Source organism: Ursus americanus, chromosome 18, assembly GCF_024610735.1.
Source record: "Ursus americanus isolate L20-20 chromosome 18, mUrsAme1.1.p, whole genome shotgun sequence".
Lineage (NCBI taxonomy): Eukaryota > Metazoa > Chordata > Mammalia > Carnivora > Ursidae > Ursus > Ursus americanus.
In genome coordinates this window covers 32539303-32553162 of record NC_142144.1, presented here as the reverse complement: position 1 = coordinate 32553162, position 13860 = coordinate 32539303, and the positions used below count along the sequence as shown (strand labels likewise).

The 13860-nt window shown below is 38.2% G+C and overlaps 1 protein-coding gene across 5 annotated transcripts in view; it reads left to right on the top strand.

Moving 5' to 3' along the window:
- TDRD7 (tudor domain containing 7) overlaps positions 1-13860 on the top strand; it is a 74686-nt gene that overhangs the window by 22091 nt on the left and 38735 nt on the right. For all 5 annotated transcript variants that reach the window (XM_045780309.2, XM_087869539.1, XM_087869538.1 and 2 more), the window contains 2 exons: positions 3829-3902; positions 6408-6625. In XM_045780309.2, the coding sequence (XP_045636265.2) occupies positions 3829-3902; positions 6408-6625 (292 nt within the window). The remainder of the gene's footprint in view (positions 1-3828; positions 3903-6407; positions 6626-13860) is intronic.

Here is a 13860-nt window from a genome sequence, read left to right as displayed (position 1 = left end):
GTAATCTCTCCACCCTGTGTGGGGCTCAAACTCATGACCCAAGATCAAGAGTCACATACTCTTCTGACTGAGCCAGCCAGGCACCCCAACATTATCATTTTTCATGTTGTCAGGGAAGTCCATTGTCCAACCACCTATTGTTGAATATAAATGATTTCCATTATTGTAAGTAGTTCTACAATGAACATATCTGGAGAACAGTCCTTGCGTATATTCATAACCGGTTCCTTAGAATAAATTGGTAAAATTGGGTAAGAAGGTATACATACTAAGACTATTACTAATTTGTGGCCTACACAGTTTATACCAATTATATTCTAGAATCATATGGATGTGATCGTTTCTTTGTACCCCTGCCAACACTAGGCATCAGTTTTTTAGTTGATACTCTAAAAGGTGAAAAAATGTACCTGTGTTTTAATGTCTATTTCTTTGACTTTGATTCTTAAGGAGGTTATAATTTTGTCATATGTTTACTCAACCATTTGTAAATCTTTTATGAATTACATGCCTTTGCCCTTTGCATGACTCTTCTGGGTTTTTTTCTTTTCTCATTTGTAAAAATAATTTATAAATTAAGGATGTTAACCTTTTGTAATATGTTAGCAATGTTTCTTCAGTTTATTTCATTTTGGTTGTTCATTATACAAAAACTTTAAAATTTTACATAGTTACAGCTATTAGTCTGTTCCCTGTGGCTGCTGTCTTTAGGTGTTATGCTTAGAAAAGCATTTCTACCCCAATATTATGTAATAGGTCTTCTGTTTTCTATTAGAATGTTTTGGTTTCATTAAGTCTTTAATCCAGAATTTATGTGGTTGTATAGCATGAGAGTTAGCAGTCTTATTAGCCAGGTGTTCTAATACCAGTCATTACATAATCTTTTCTTTCCATGCTGGTTTCAAATGCTGTCTTAACATTTATTATTTTGTTTCTTAAAAGACAAATAGTGGGGCTATAATATAAATTATTATATAATTTATAATAATAAATTGTTATAAATATATGACTCAGTTTCTGAGCTTTCCATTCAGAATCACTAATTATCTGTCTATTCTTTTGCTGTGCCAACCTATTCAGATTATTATAACTATAATGTGTCAATAACCTTTACTCTCTATTTCCTCCTTTCTCTACTGATTTGGTTTCTTCCTTCTATCATGTGCTTTCATTATACCTCTTGCCACTATCATAGCACTTAGTAGGTTTTGTTTTTATAAATTTTGTCAGTGCATTATTACATATTTTCATGTAAGAGATTATACAAATCTAGCAGTTTATGCATATTTATTTTGTCCTGGTTTCTGTGGGTCAGGTGTCTGATACTGCTTAGCTGGGGCCTCTGCTTCAGTCCCTTACGAGGCTGCAGGGAAGGTACTGGCCGTGGCTGGGGTGAACTGAGCAAGAATCTGCCTCTGGGCTGATGCACATGGTTGTTGGCATAATCATTTCCTTTCAGTTTTTTCTCAGTGCCCAAGTTCCTAGCTGTTGGCCAAAGACCACCTTCAATTTCTTTCCATATAGGCCTCCCCAATATGTCCATTTGCTTCATCAAAGCCAGCAAGGGAGAGATTATGCTGGCAGGGGGGGAGATTAGAATCTTTTGTAACCTAATCATTTGTAATCCCTTTAGCCTTGAAATATTCTGTTGGTTAGAAGCAAGTGACTCAAGGGAGCAGATTACACAAGGCTGTGGATACCAAGAGGCAAGAATCACTGGGGGCCATGTCCTAGCTGCTTCCCACAGTCTGTTTTCTCGACTATATGTATAGTCTGTGATATAGGGGTGTGTTTCTCTTGCGTAATCATAGATCATTACTGTCTCCCCATGCCTACACATAGTATGTCCTTAGATAACTGTTTTTGGGGTAAGAATGTATCTCTAATACATGGCATATGCTTAGATTTGATGGGTTGGTTTTTTTTTGTTTTTTTTTTTTGGACCAGTCTAAGTATTTGTCTTTTTTTTTTTTTTTTTTTTTTGAAAGAGAGAGTGTGAGCAGAGTCGGGGGGAGAGAGAAAGAGAGAATCCCAATCAGGCTCCATGACCAGTGCGGAGCCAACCTCGGGGCTCAGTCTCATGACCCTGAGATCATGACCTGAGCCAAAGTCAAGAGTCGGATGCCCACCCGACTGAGCCACCCAGGCGCCCCACTATTTGTCTTTTAAGAAACAAAATAATAAATGTTTTATACTTACTGTTGTAAAATTGATTGGACCTCTTTCATCTTATTATGTTTGTTTTTCACGTGTCCCTGCAGTTTCCCTTGAAACCTTTCTTTTGCTATGCCAACTGTTTTCTTTCCTGTCCGTCAGACCTACCCATGCTTGAACCTTAGCTGTCCTTGCCATAATCTCTCTGTGCTCTCTGCTTATAACCCTCTACCTGATACTAAAGCCCTCAAAGCAGACTCAGAGCAGGGAAGCGTTCCAGTTTACATTTTTACGGCTCTGGTGTACGGGAAAAAAGTACTGTCTCCCTACCAGTCCTGCATAAATAGGAGCCGGATATGTTTTGGCATCTTCTGTTATTCCCCAGCTGCATTAATACATAAATATGACGCTCTTATAGTTGCATAGCGTCGTAGATTAAATAAGTTGTGTTGGCAGTCTACCATTTAATAATTTATTATAGAATTAAAATATTATGAGACATGCTTCATTCCAAAGAATTGATCTAATTTTTAGAGTGTCTTCCATACCATCCAAAAACTGGAAAGTATGTCTACTGTGTCACTGTCATCCACTCTAGTCACATACCCACTACTGGGCAAGATGCAGTCATCGATTCGTTCAGTCATCTTATTCACTCTTAAAATATTCCCTGTCCCTTACCTGTACTAAGCACTGCCCTAGGCACGGGGAACAGGTCATTAAGACACTTGGAGTCTAGTGAGGGAGACCGACATGAGCACAAGTGTGTGTGTGTGTGTGTGTGTGTGTGTGTGTGTGTGTGTGTGTGTGTTTGGTTTCTTTGTCCTCCTATTTGGAAAAATCTTCCTACATATATCCAATATAATTTATATAAAAATTATTTGGGTGAAGGTATGAGATGTGAAGAATCTATGTTTCTTCTTTTCTAACTTGATATTTAAACAATCTCCTCTGTGGTTTGGAATGCCACTTTTTTCATATGCTCAGATACAATGTATATTGAGTATTTCAAAGCTCTGTATCATTTTACTTATCTGTTCAAAGATCATAAATGTTGTAACTTTATAACTCATTTCAATATCTGGTGATGGAAGTCCTTCATTTTTTAGTTATATTCCAAAATATTCTTTATGTTCAACTGCTTATTCTTTGCATGATTTTTTTTTACTTTGTATGGCTAGTCCCTTAAAGTGATTAATTGGAAATCTAACTTCCAAGTTCTTTTAAAGTTCTAGTTTAAATTTAGCTTTTAATACTCACCAACTGGCATTAAGGAGGGCACATGTGGTGATGAGCACTGGGTGTTATCCTCAACTAATGAATCGTTGAATGCTGCATCAAAAGCTAACGATGTATTATATGTTGGCTAATTGAACATAATTTAAAAAAAAGAAAAATTCTAAAAGTGAAAACCATAATAAAAAGACTAATAAACATAACTACATTAAAATTTTAAAAAATTAATTTAGCTTTTAACACATTTTTCTCTGGGTGAATACGAAACATGAAAGCTAATACCAGGTATCATTTTCATTTTTGCTCATTTTGAAGTATTCTGACTTGTTTTGCTGTTTAGTGCTGCAGAGACTTTAAATGAAAAGTGATGCTTAAAACTTGGCATAGACTTTGCTATTAGAATTTTAACTTACTTTTTTTTTTTTTTTAACACCTTAGGTTCAGCCCAAAGGCCTCCCTTCCGCCACCTTTTCAGATGCATCTCTCAAGAACCTGTGCTAAGGAAATGAGTGGTATGTTTTCTAAACATTATCTTCATGATACCTTTTGGCTTCTGGAGCCTCAGAGCCCCAAGAAAACTATCTGGTGGTGGTTTTTCGCATTTGCTCCCACCTTTCCCTACTGGAGTATATCTCTCTTCCCCTCTTTCCTCATTTCTTTACATTATGACATGAAGTGATCTAAAAAGAAAATAAAACCTCCAGGGATATCCTTATTCTTACATAAGGCCTTCCTCACATCAGACCAATTCTGTTTCACTTCCATGTGTCACCTGCAGATATACTTGTGTCCCTTGTCACCCTCTCACTCATTAGAGGATGAGATTTAAAGTACATAAATATGGGACTTGAACTCATAAAATGGTTCCAAATACTGCACCATTTAAAAGCCTGGGACCCTAAACTGTGTGCAATGACCACTAAGCATCTGAGTATGAATATAAATGATTCCTTGGGTTATGAAATCCAAAAGGGCTGTTAAGAAAACAGTAAGAAATATAATAAAGTCAAAGAATCTGAAGATTAAAAATGCACACACTCGTTATCTTGTCTTCTCCAACCAAAGTGTAATTCCCTGCTCATAGACCCACCTGGGGGACACAGTGGTTCGAAATCAGTACTTACGTTGCATGACATTTAAGTGTGATTTTAAATGATTTGCCGCTTTAAGTGTGGTTCTTAATGAGTCAAGATAATTTTTTCCATAAGAACACATCTCCAGTATTTCTTATGGAAATTAATTGAATAATATGATTTCTGTTTATATCCATTACTGTTACACATGCATTTTCTGAAACATAGCTGTTCAGTCAAGTTGTATACCCTTTAGAGATTGGAAACCTTTTCAATTAGAATAAGCTTTTTTCTACAGAACCATGAGGACTTGTTTCAGGAGGATTGCAGTTCACCTGGCAGCTGATATGTACACACTTACACGCAACCTCCCCTACCTGTTATGAAACAGAGTACTTCCTTGATTTGTTTACCAAAAGGCGCACGAGCTTAGGGGACTCCCAGTGGCCCCTTGGAACAGGTGCATTCGCAGAGACTCCAACTGTGCGTCAGTTCTGACTCTCTCTTTAAGGGAGGTCTGGCCAGCTCTCCGAAGCTCATCTTTTCCTTATTCCTGGTCATTTTGTATCATTATCTGGGAAGAACCTAAATAAATTAATAATACCTTTACGTGGACATTGTGGACTCATTTGTTTGCTGAGCCACACTAAGTCTCACGCCCTGTGGTGATAAAGCAAAGTCAGCATCTAGCCATCCTCAGGGAACAGCTCACCCTTTGGCTTCTTGGCATCCTCCGAGGCCAGTGTTCCCACTACTCTGTGTATCTCTCCACTGGCCAGTTTAAAATAGAATAAAATTTGCTGAATCCCGGTAGAAATACTGTCTGATTAAAATATGAACATATTTTGCTTGTAAATGGTAATCTTTAATACACTGTAATCTGTGTCCCAGTGAAATTTAGGAGACGTTTGGAATGAATTTCATTATTCTTAAAATACCAGAACTGTCAGCTATAGTAGACACTCAGATTTCTTTTTTTTTTTTTTTAAGATTTTATTTATTTATTTGACAGAGATAGAGACAGCCAGCGAGAGAGGGAACACAAGCAGGGGGAGTGGGAGAGGAAGAAGCAGGCTCACAGCAGAGGAGCCTGATGTGGGGCTCGATCCCATAACGCTGGGATCACGCCCTGAGCCAAAGGCAGACGCTTAACCGCTATGCCACCCAGGTGCCCCGACACTCAGATTTCTTTATTGTCTTAGGATGTTAGTTCAGGTATTCTAAGTTTTAAATAAAAAATAAGCGTGAGTAAAAAGAGCTAACCAAAACTTTATAAAAATTCACTTATAAAAGATAAATGATTTAAATTGAGGAAATAAAAACAGATTATTAATAGTTATCTGTGGGCACCAGAGCTTTTATTTAGTTTATAAACTGAGACTAGGATGATTATTGTAGGTGGATCAATTTTTGAACTTCTGTATATTGCTAAATTATTTTTCTCATTAATAAAGCAGAAAATTATATTTTAAAACCTAGACAATTTTTTATTTTCTATAAAATTTTCTTTGATCTTACAATTAAGGCATTATCCTGATGCTTTGTGGAATACAGCTTTAAATTAAGCATTGTATATAAAACTGTATTGTCTAAAATTTAACCTTTCTTAGTTGCACTTAGGAAATGATTGGTTAAATAATAAATTCCATTATTCTCTACAAAGCAAGATCATCCTGATGTTTAAATTAAATTAGGAAGCACCCTGGTAACGTGAAGGGAGCAGGTTCCCTCTGTGGGTGACTGTTGAGTCTGCTGGTTATTTCAGGGTTAAAATTTAGAATGGAGTTGTCATAGTCCTGCTTGGCCTAATCCTGCTTGCTTCTAAGTCCCTTGACCCCCATAAGCCTGAAGTGTAAGAAAGCCTAATGACACAAATACTAGGTAATGGGGATAATCTAAAATGTTAAGCCTTCTGGTTAATTCTATCATTTTTTTAATTTAAAGATAATTTAAATCAGACTGTTGAAAAACCAAATGTCACGCCTCCTGCCTCTTACACTTATAAAATGGATGAGGTTCAAAACCGCATAAAGGAAATACTAAACAAGCATAACAATGGCATTTGGATATCTAAGCTTCCACATTTTTACAAAGAGTTATATAAAGAAGAACTTAATCAAGGAATTTTACAACAATTTGAACACTGGCCTCATATTTGCACGGTACGTTTCTCCTTATTCCTCCCTTCTGATATCTCCTCCCTGCCCCACTTTCAGATTTTGAGTTATCAGTCATATCACCTTTTATCCTGGGAGCATGAAGCACGTGACATAATATTGCTTCATTAATATTTAACTCTCAGATTAACATATATCAGTTCTTACTTATCGAAGTATGTTAAGATTGAAGGCTATGTGTGTTGTGGTTGCTGTTTTTATATATTTTGTTTTAAATTATTTTTAAGTGCATATAATATGTGATAATATGTATACCATTTTGTATTGAACTGCTTCCAATAGATACTGATAACTTTGCTGTTTTCATAAGTTAAACTTACTAGTAATAAAACTTTATTAGCCTCAAACTTTACATGCTTATTTTGGCTATTTATAGAGTACCTTATTTTAATTTTTCAATTAATACAGAGTTGTGATTTTAAAAGTTTACAAACTTCTTTGGAGGAAAAAAACTGACAAGTGAACTGAAATCAATTTCTATACCTGTTTCTACTTGAGAATCTGTTATTATAATAAAATGATGGATCAGAATAGTTTAATAGAAATCTTAGTTCAGCCAGCAATAGAGACAATTAGATTCTTAAACTGAAGTAACTATTAGATGTTTCTTAAAAGTACTATATGTTGGCTAACTGAACATAATAAATATATATATATATAGAAAAAGTAAAAAAAAGGCAACAGATGTTTCTTAATGTTTTCATTTACATAGAATATATTCAACAATGTAACTATTTTAAAAGGCAGCATTAGCAGCTACTTGGTGCTTCTCAGCTTGCAGAATTCAGTATGTGTATGATTTTTGTTTGATAGAGGGCTTTCATTTATCTAATTTAATATATATTTTGTCCCCCGACCTTGTTGGGTAAAGCACAGGCCACTCTCTTTTTCTAAGCACCTGGCCTGAAGACAGCATGTATTTTTATAACCGCTTATTCCTCCAGGTCACTGACACCCATTCGAGTCCCAGTCACTTTCCAGGCGAGTGTCATTCCTTCATTCATCCAGACCATTTGTTCATACACCGTTTACTGTGCGCCTGCAGGTACCAATCTCTGCCGTAGATGCCAAGAACGCCCTAGGGCCATGTCACGTGTCAGAATACACATTGGAAAGTGGGAAAACAAGGAGAAACACCAAATTCTGGAAATAGGCTCTTGCCTATTTATAAAGTCAAGAGTGTTTACAGACTGTAAGAATGTTACCCCTGATTTATGTGGAATATAGGGTTTGCGCTTATAATGGGAATTTCTATTGGTTGCCATTCATTTCATTCCATTTTTACTCCTTCCTAGGGAGAGTTCTCTCACTGGCTGCTGGTTTAGCAGCATTGATGTGCCCCCCTCAGGGTTCCCTCACCTTGAGGGGACTTTTGATGTTTCACCAGGCTGCTCAGTTTAGAGGTGTAGGGCCTGGAGCCCCTACTCTGAATGCATATGGCTCTTTTATTTTTTAAATCTGTAGACAGTCATAAATTTATAGCATATCTTCAATGAACTTAGAGCCTTTTTGTGTCAGGATACACATTTAACTCTCTTCAAAGCTTTGATAAAAAAAGTTGTCTTTGGAGTAAATTTTTAAAAATTAACTCCACAGATCTTAATGTATTATTGTTTCTGGTTACTTTATACTCCAGGATAGCTACTGGTGTCCTGTGTAGCTTAATATATGGCTTTTGGGGGGAAATTTTGATCTTTGCTAACTATATGTCTACAAAACTCCAACTTTTCTCTTGCCAGGATTGTAGCTGAGAGAGTGTCTCTTTGATGTTAAAACTTTATCTAAAATGAAGGGTTTCTTACTAAATTTCAGGTGCTGAAACAACTGATTTTTTGGTTTTTGGTTGCTCAAATTCATCTTTGTTGCGGGATTATGCTCAGGCAGTGAAGGTAGAACATGAAACAGACATAGAATATACCTTTCTTATCTATATTCTGTGTCTCTCAACTTTGAGTAGGACTATTTAGATGCAATCACTATAAATTATTAGGGATGAGAATTTGCTTCGTGTTAAAGCATTGTGTCTAGGATGCCAAAAACTGCCAGTCTTACTGATGTCTATTAATCTTTTCAAAACTGTTTTCTTATAACCTCTGAATATTTTTAACAGCCTGCTGGTAAACAGTTTTAAACAATTACACCATGGTTATTTTTAGACAGTTTTAAGTAGTTATGCCATAGTTGTTTTCCCTTTCTCCTGGCTTCTTGCTTTTCGCCTTGGTGAAAAGCAGAAACGCTGATAGCATGCCCAGGGCTGATGCTATTACAGGCGAGGACATTCTCAAATGCAGCATAGAAAATTCCTGGTAAGGAAGATTTGGTAGTGTGTGTCTCTCTAGACAGCTTGTTGTGAGACTGAAGAAGAAACCCAACTGGAGCGTATTTCCATATTTTTTTATTTTTTTATTTTTTATTTTATTTTATTTTATTTTTTTAAAGATTTTATTTATTTATTTGACAGAGATAGAGACAGCCAGTGAGAGAGGGAACACAAGCAGGGGGAGTGGGAGAGGGAGAAGCAGGCTCATAGCAGAGGAGCCTGATGTGGGGCTCGATCCCAGAACGCCGGGATCACGCCCTGAGCCGAAGGCAGACGCTTAACCGCTGTGCCACCCAGGCGCCCCTCCATATTTTTTTAAAGTGCTTTCTCCCCGAGTCATATAAAGCATTCTATATAAAAAAGATTGAAAAATAAAGTAATAAAAGCAAAATCACACATTTATACCTATATCCAATGGATACACCGTATGTACTGAACAGACCCAGAGACAGCCACATGCAGGCATTGCCACTGGAATATCAGAATGGGCAACATGAGCTTCTGGGGCCAAAGAGTGGCTCTGAAATTTTACTTTCATGGAGGTTCTAGTCAGCTATGTGCTCTAAGCACTTTACAAGGATGTTGGATTACCTTTTGATGCGGGTGGACAGATGTTAGATCTCTCCAACAACAAAATGTGGACCGTTTTGAAAGCTAAAGAGAATATAGTCATGTTCACAGTGATGAACCCATTGCAGAGTTCCTAGGCAAGTTGTGAGGGAAGTGGAAATTGTGCAGAAGCTGTCCTGGAAAGGCAAAGACCTTGGTAGGTCTCCAGACCAAGGATACTGGAGTCTTAGAATTTCCACTCAGTCCTAGGAGGAGGATGGTAATCCCTCTTAGCTGTTCTAGAATGCTGGTCTTATTAATAATGTTCTTCTTAACTGCTGTCTTTAGCTAGGATTTATAAAATGCTTCTATGAGCCAGACACTGCCCTACGTGCTAAGGATAACAGTAAACAAGACAGACATGGTCCTTGGCCTTATGGCACTTGCTTTCCAATGGAGAAAATAAACATTGAGCAAATAATGATAATCCTGCAGCTGTACTGAAGAAGTGCAGGGTGTTAAAGAGATGTGTAAACAGGAGGGCCCAACTTAGTATGATGAGTCAAAAAAAACTTCCCGGAGGAGGTGGCTGCTACACTGAAACCTGACAGGTGAGCTGAAGTAAGTAGGCGAAGGAGGCAGAGCCCTGAGATGGAAAGAAAAACAAACTTTTTCAGGAAACGGAATGAGATTCAATACGAAGAGAGTGGCTCAAGAAGAAACGCAAGAGGCAAGCAGAGGCTAGAGGTCACCTCGTGGAAGAGTCATCAGTTGGTGGGAACTTAGAGGGTGCCCCCCTCCGGGAGGTCGCCCAGGATCCAGAGTCTCTGGCAGACTCTGCTTTCTAGTAAAATTCCAGATCTTGTAACAATGACTGTTGAACACCAGAGATTTTGTCGACATTTGCTGCTCTCTGCAATATGGGCAGAGAGAGAAACCTCACCGTTCCCACATGAGCCAGAACGTGTCTTTCTTTAATGCCTTACCTGACGCTGCACAGAGAGCTGGGGGGCTCGTCCTGGAGCCAGACCGCATGCGCTCAGCTGAGAAGAATTTCCTCCCCACCTCAGAGACCTAGAGGATGAGCACGGGGTGGCGTCAGGATAGCTGGGGCGATGTTCCGAGTTGTGCTGGAGGCACACCAGGCCTTAATTACAGATACAGCATTTTGTGAATGAGAGCATAAATTCTAGAACATAAAATGCAAGTGATAAAAAAAACTGCCCCATTGTACTAGTTATTCATGTTTTTATAAAATGTTGTTACTATTAATCTGTATTTTTGTTTAATGTCATTTTCCTACCCCTTAGAAATCACTCTTTTTTATGATGTTGAGTAACTCTAATACCTCAGACTCTGAAACTTCTTAAAGTTCTGAATGACATCAGTACAGTAATCACCGTAATATCATAGGAGATGACGGCAGTTCTGCCACTTACAAAGATACGTTTTTGTATTTTTGTATGTTCAGGAATTTTTCTTTAATTGTGGTAATTAATTGTATAAGATACACCTGTCAGCCCATGCAAAATGAACCACCTTTTTTTTTTTTTAAAGCCTGGATATTTCTAGGCTAAAAACGAATAACTTGGATTTCTAAGGAAGTGACCATAAATCAAACAGCAGTGATGCGTCCTCAGACTTAATACTATGGATACAATCTATATAGCAACACCAGCAGAAATGGCTGTGAAAAGACAAACTGAAGCCTTCAAAGTATAGCCATAATATCTAATTGGAATCCAATTTCTTTTCTAATCTTTCACCAATAAAAAAAATATATGGTGAACACATTGAAATGGTTTTTAAATTTAATTTCAGTGAACATCTGAATAGAAGAAAAAATAGCACTCTGGCAAAAGGAGCATAGAGATGTTGGTGTGTATGATGTTGCTGTGCTGGGACTTGAAACACAGCAACTGTCCAGAGGGCCCCAGGGTAGGACAGGAAGAGTTTGGACTTTGGAGTTCCATGTCTGCCTTGTCATTTCTTACCTGTATTACTTTCAGCATACAACTCATCCTGTCAGGGCCCCACTGTGCTCTCAAATGTGACTCTATCCATCACATAGGGGTGCTGGAGTGAAATGGGACAAACTATAAAAAGCAGCTGCCAGTACAGTATCAGACACATAGCAGGTATTTAGGAAAAAGGCTGTCATTTTTTGAGGGGCAGCCAGCTTAAATTAAGGCAGGTTTTAACCCACTGGTAAACCAGAGACATGCCCAGCAAGTTCTACAAAGGAACTTAGTGAAGGTAGAGGAAAAGCTAATGGAAGAACGAAAGTTTAAACTGAAAAAAGATAAGGAGCCATAGATGACTGAGGTCAAAGGAATTGAAACTTCAAGATGAGGTGAGTTTTTGTTACCTGAGGGGCACAAAGCCCCCCACCATAGGTAATGAGAGCATGCCTAGAGTAGAGGCTTAGCCTGGAAGGCACAGTGAAAGCCACAGCTACCAGCCAAGATCATCCCCAAAAGCTCTGCATACATTTAACCAGGAGAAGATGCCATCGTCTTCCTGAAGGAAACTGATCAAGAGCCTGACCTTGGACACGCTGAAGCAAAATGACCTGAAGTCTGTCCTAATATAAACAGTTGCAGTCAGCATCAGTTAAAAGTCCTTAATAAGAAAAAGGGGTGAGAGGTGAAAGAGAGTAGGAGCCTTAAATTATATACAGTCTATAAAACTACTCATCCAAGATGGTGGAGAGAATTTTTCTGGGCAGATGGTTTGTAAACACTCAGGGGTTACCCTCTACAAGGCACTTTTTACCTTTATCTTTGATTAAATCTCTGTGGAATATGCCAGAAACACTTGTACTTTTTTATACAGAAGCAGCTAAAAATTGTAACTGTTTCTGAGTATCTTGGGCTCAGCATCACTAGTGTTGGAAAACTCCTGCAGGAAGGGTGGCAGGTGTAGGCGGTGTGGGACATTGAGACGGGTGGGTTAGCTCGTCTCTGTATTTTCCTGCAGCTCATCTCTGTATTTTCCACGGCCCTTAGGGGCTTCAGCTCCCGGCCTATCAGTTTGTCTTCACTGTGGCCCAGTGGTGCTGTGGGGCACCATTTTCTCATCTGTTTCTCAACTGTCTGACTTTTCCAGCACTTCCCAGTTTTAGCACAAAAAGACTGAGCTCTTAAGGAGGTCATCAACCAGTCAATCTTTCTTTCTGTGAGCTGGGTAATCACAGAGTACTAGCTTCCGGTCGGTAACTCTTCTATGTTTTCATTGTTACAAGGTACTCAAGCATCTTTATTCACTGCTGAAGTTGAGTTTTTAAATTGGTTTCTTTTTGAGTTCAAAACCTTGCTAATGCTTGTAAATTGCTGGGAAGCAGGCCTCCAGGTAAATATGATTTTACTGTGCTGTCTCAGGTTTGTATCGGATGGCGACCATATAAAATGAAATTTAGAACTTAAAGCTTCAGGGGTGCCTGGGTGGCTCAGTTGGTTAGTCTTCCTTCGACTCAGGTCACGATCCCAGGATCCTAGGATTGAGCTCCTCATGGGGCTGGGCTCCCTGCTCAGTGGGAAGCCTGCTTCTCCCTCTCCACCACTTGTGTTCTCTTGCATTCTCTCTCTCTTTTCTTACTCTCACAAATAATAAATAAATAAAATCTTTTAAAAAAAGAAAAAAAAAAAAGAAAGCTTCAACCACTACCCAATGGAAACAAAATTGTGACTAGATGAGAACCATATAACTGTTTTGGAAAACTTTTTAACTTAATTGGACAATACCAATTCTATATAGAATCCCAAAGAAAATTCTAATTCCATGAGAAATAGTAAGTTTATCTCAGTAGCTCATGCTGCAGAGTTAGCAGATGAGCCTTCCATAGACTCAAGGGATTTGGGCTTTAGGAATTTAAGTTCACAGGTAAAATTAGAAAGGAAGAAGTAAAGACCTCTTTTAATTAAGAAGAAGAAAGTTTCTAGGTATGTAGGATAAAGACATTTATGTGAACAAATGGGGCTCCCGAAGATATTGATGTTTGAAATCGTTGGGCCTCACATATACCAAACCTAATATGTCTACTCTAAACTTACAAAATCCCAGAGGGGTGTGAGAGAAGTATCTCACTGCAGTTCCAACTGAGGCAGAAATCAAACTAAATATGATGAACTTATGGGGATAAAAAGTCTAAGGCATATTAGATACCAGAATCTTCTGATGGATGCCAAAGGATATGGTTTAAACTCCATGGTGTAGGGAGTTAATCTTTTATGTTACCTTCCTGTTTCTCCTGTTGGGGGTGAGGGTGAGGTGGAGTGAGGAAGGATGTGGAGTGCCAGGTCATGCCACTTCCCAGTCATTGGACTGGTAGTTTTTTGAGTGGATATCCAAA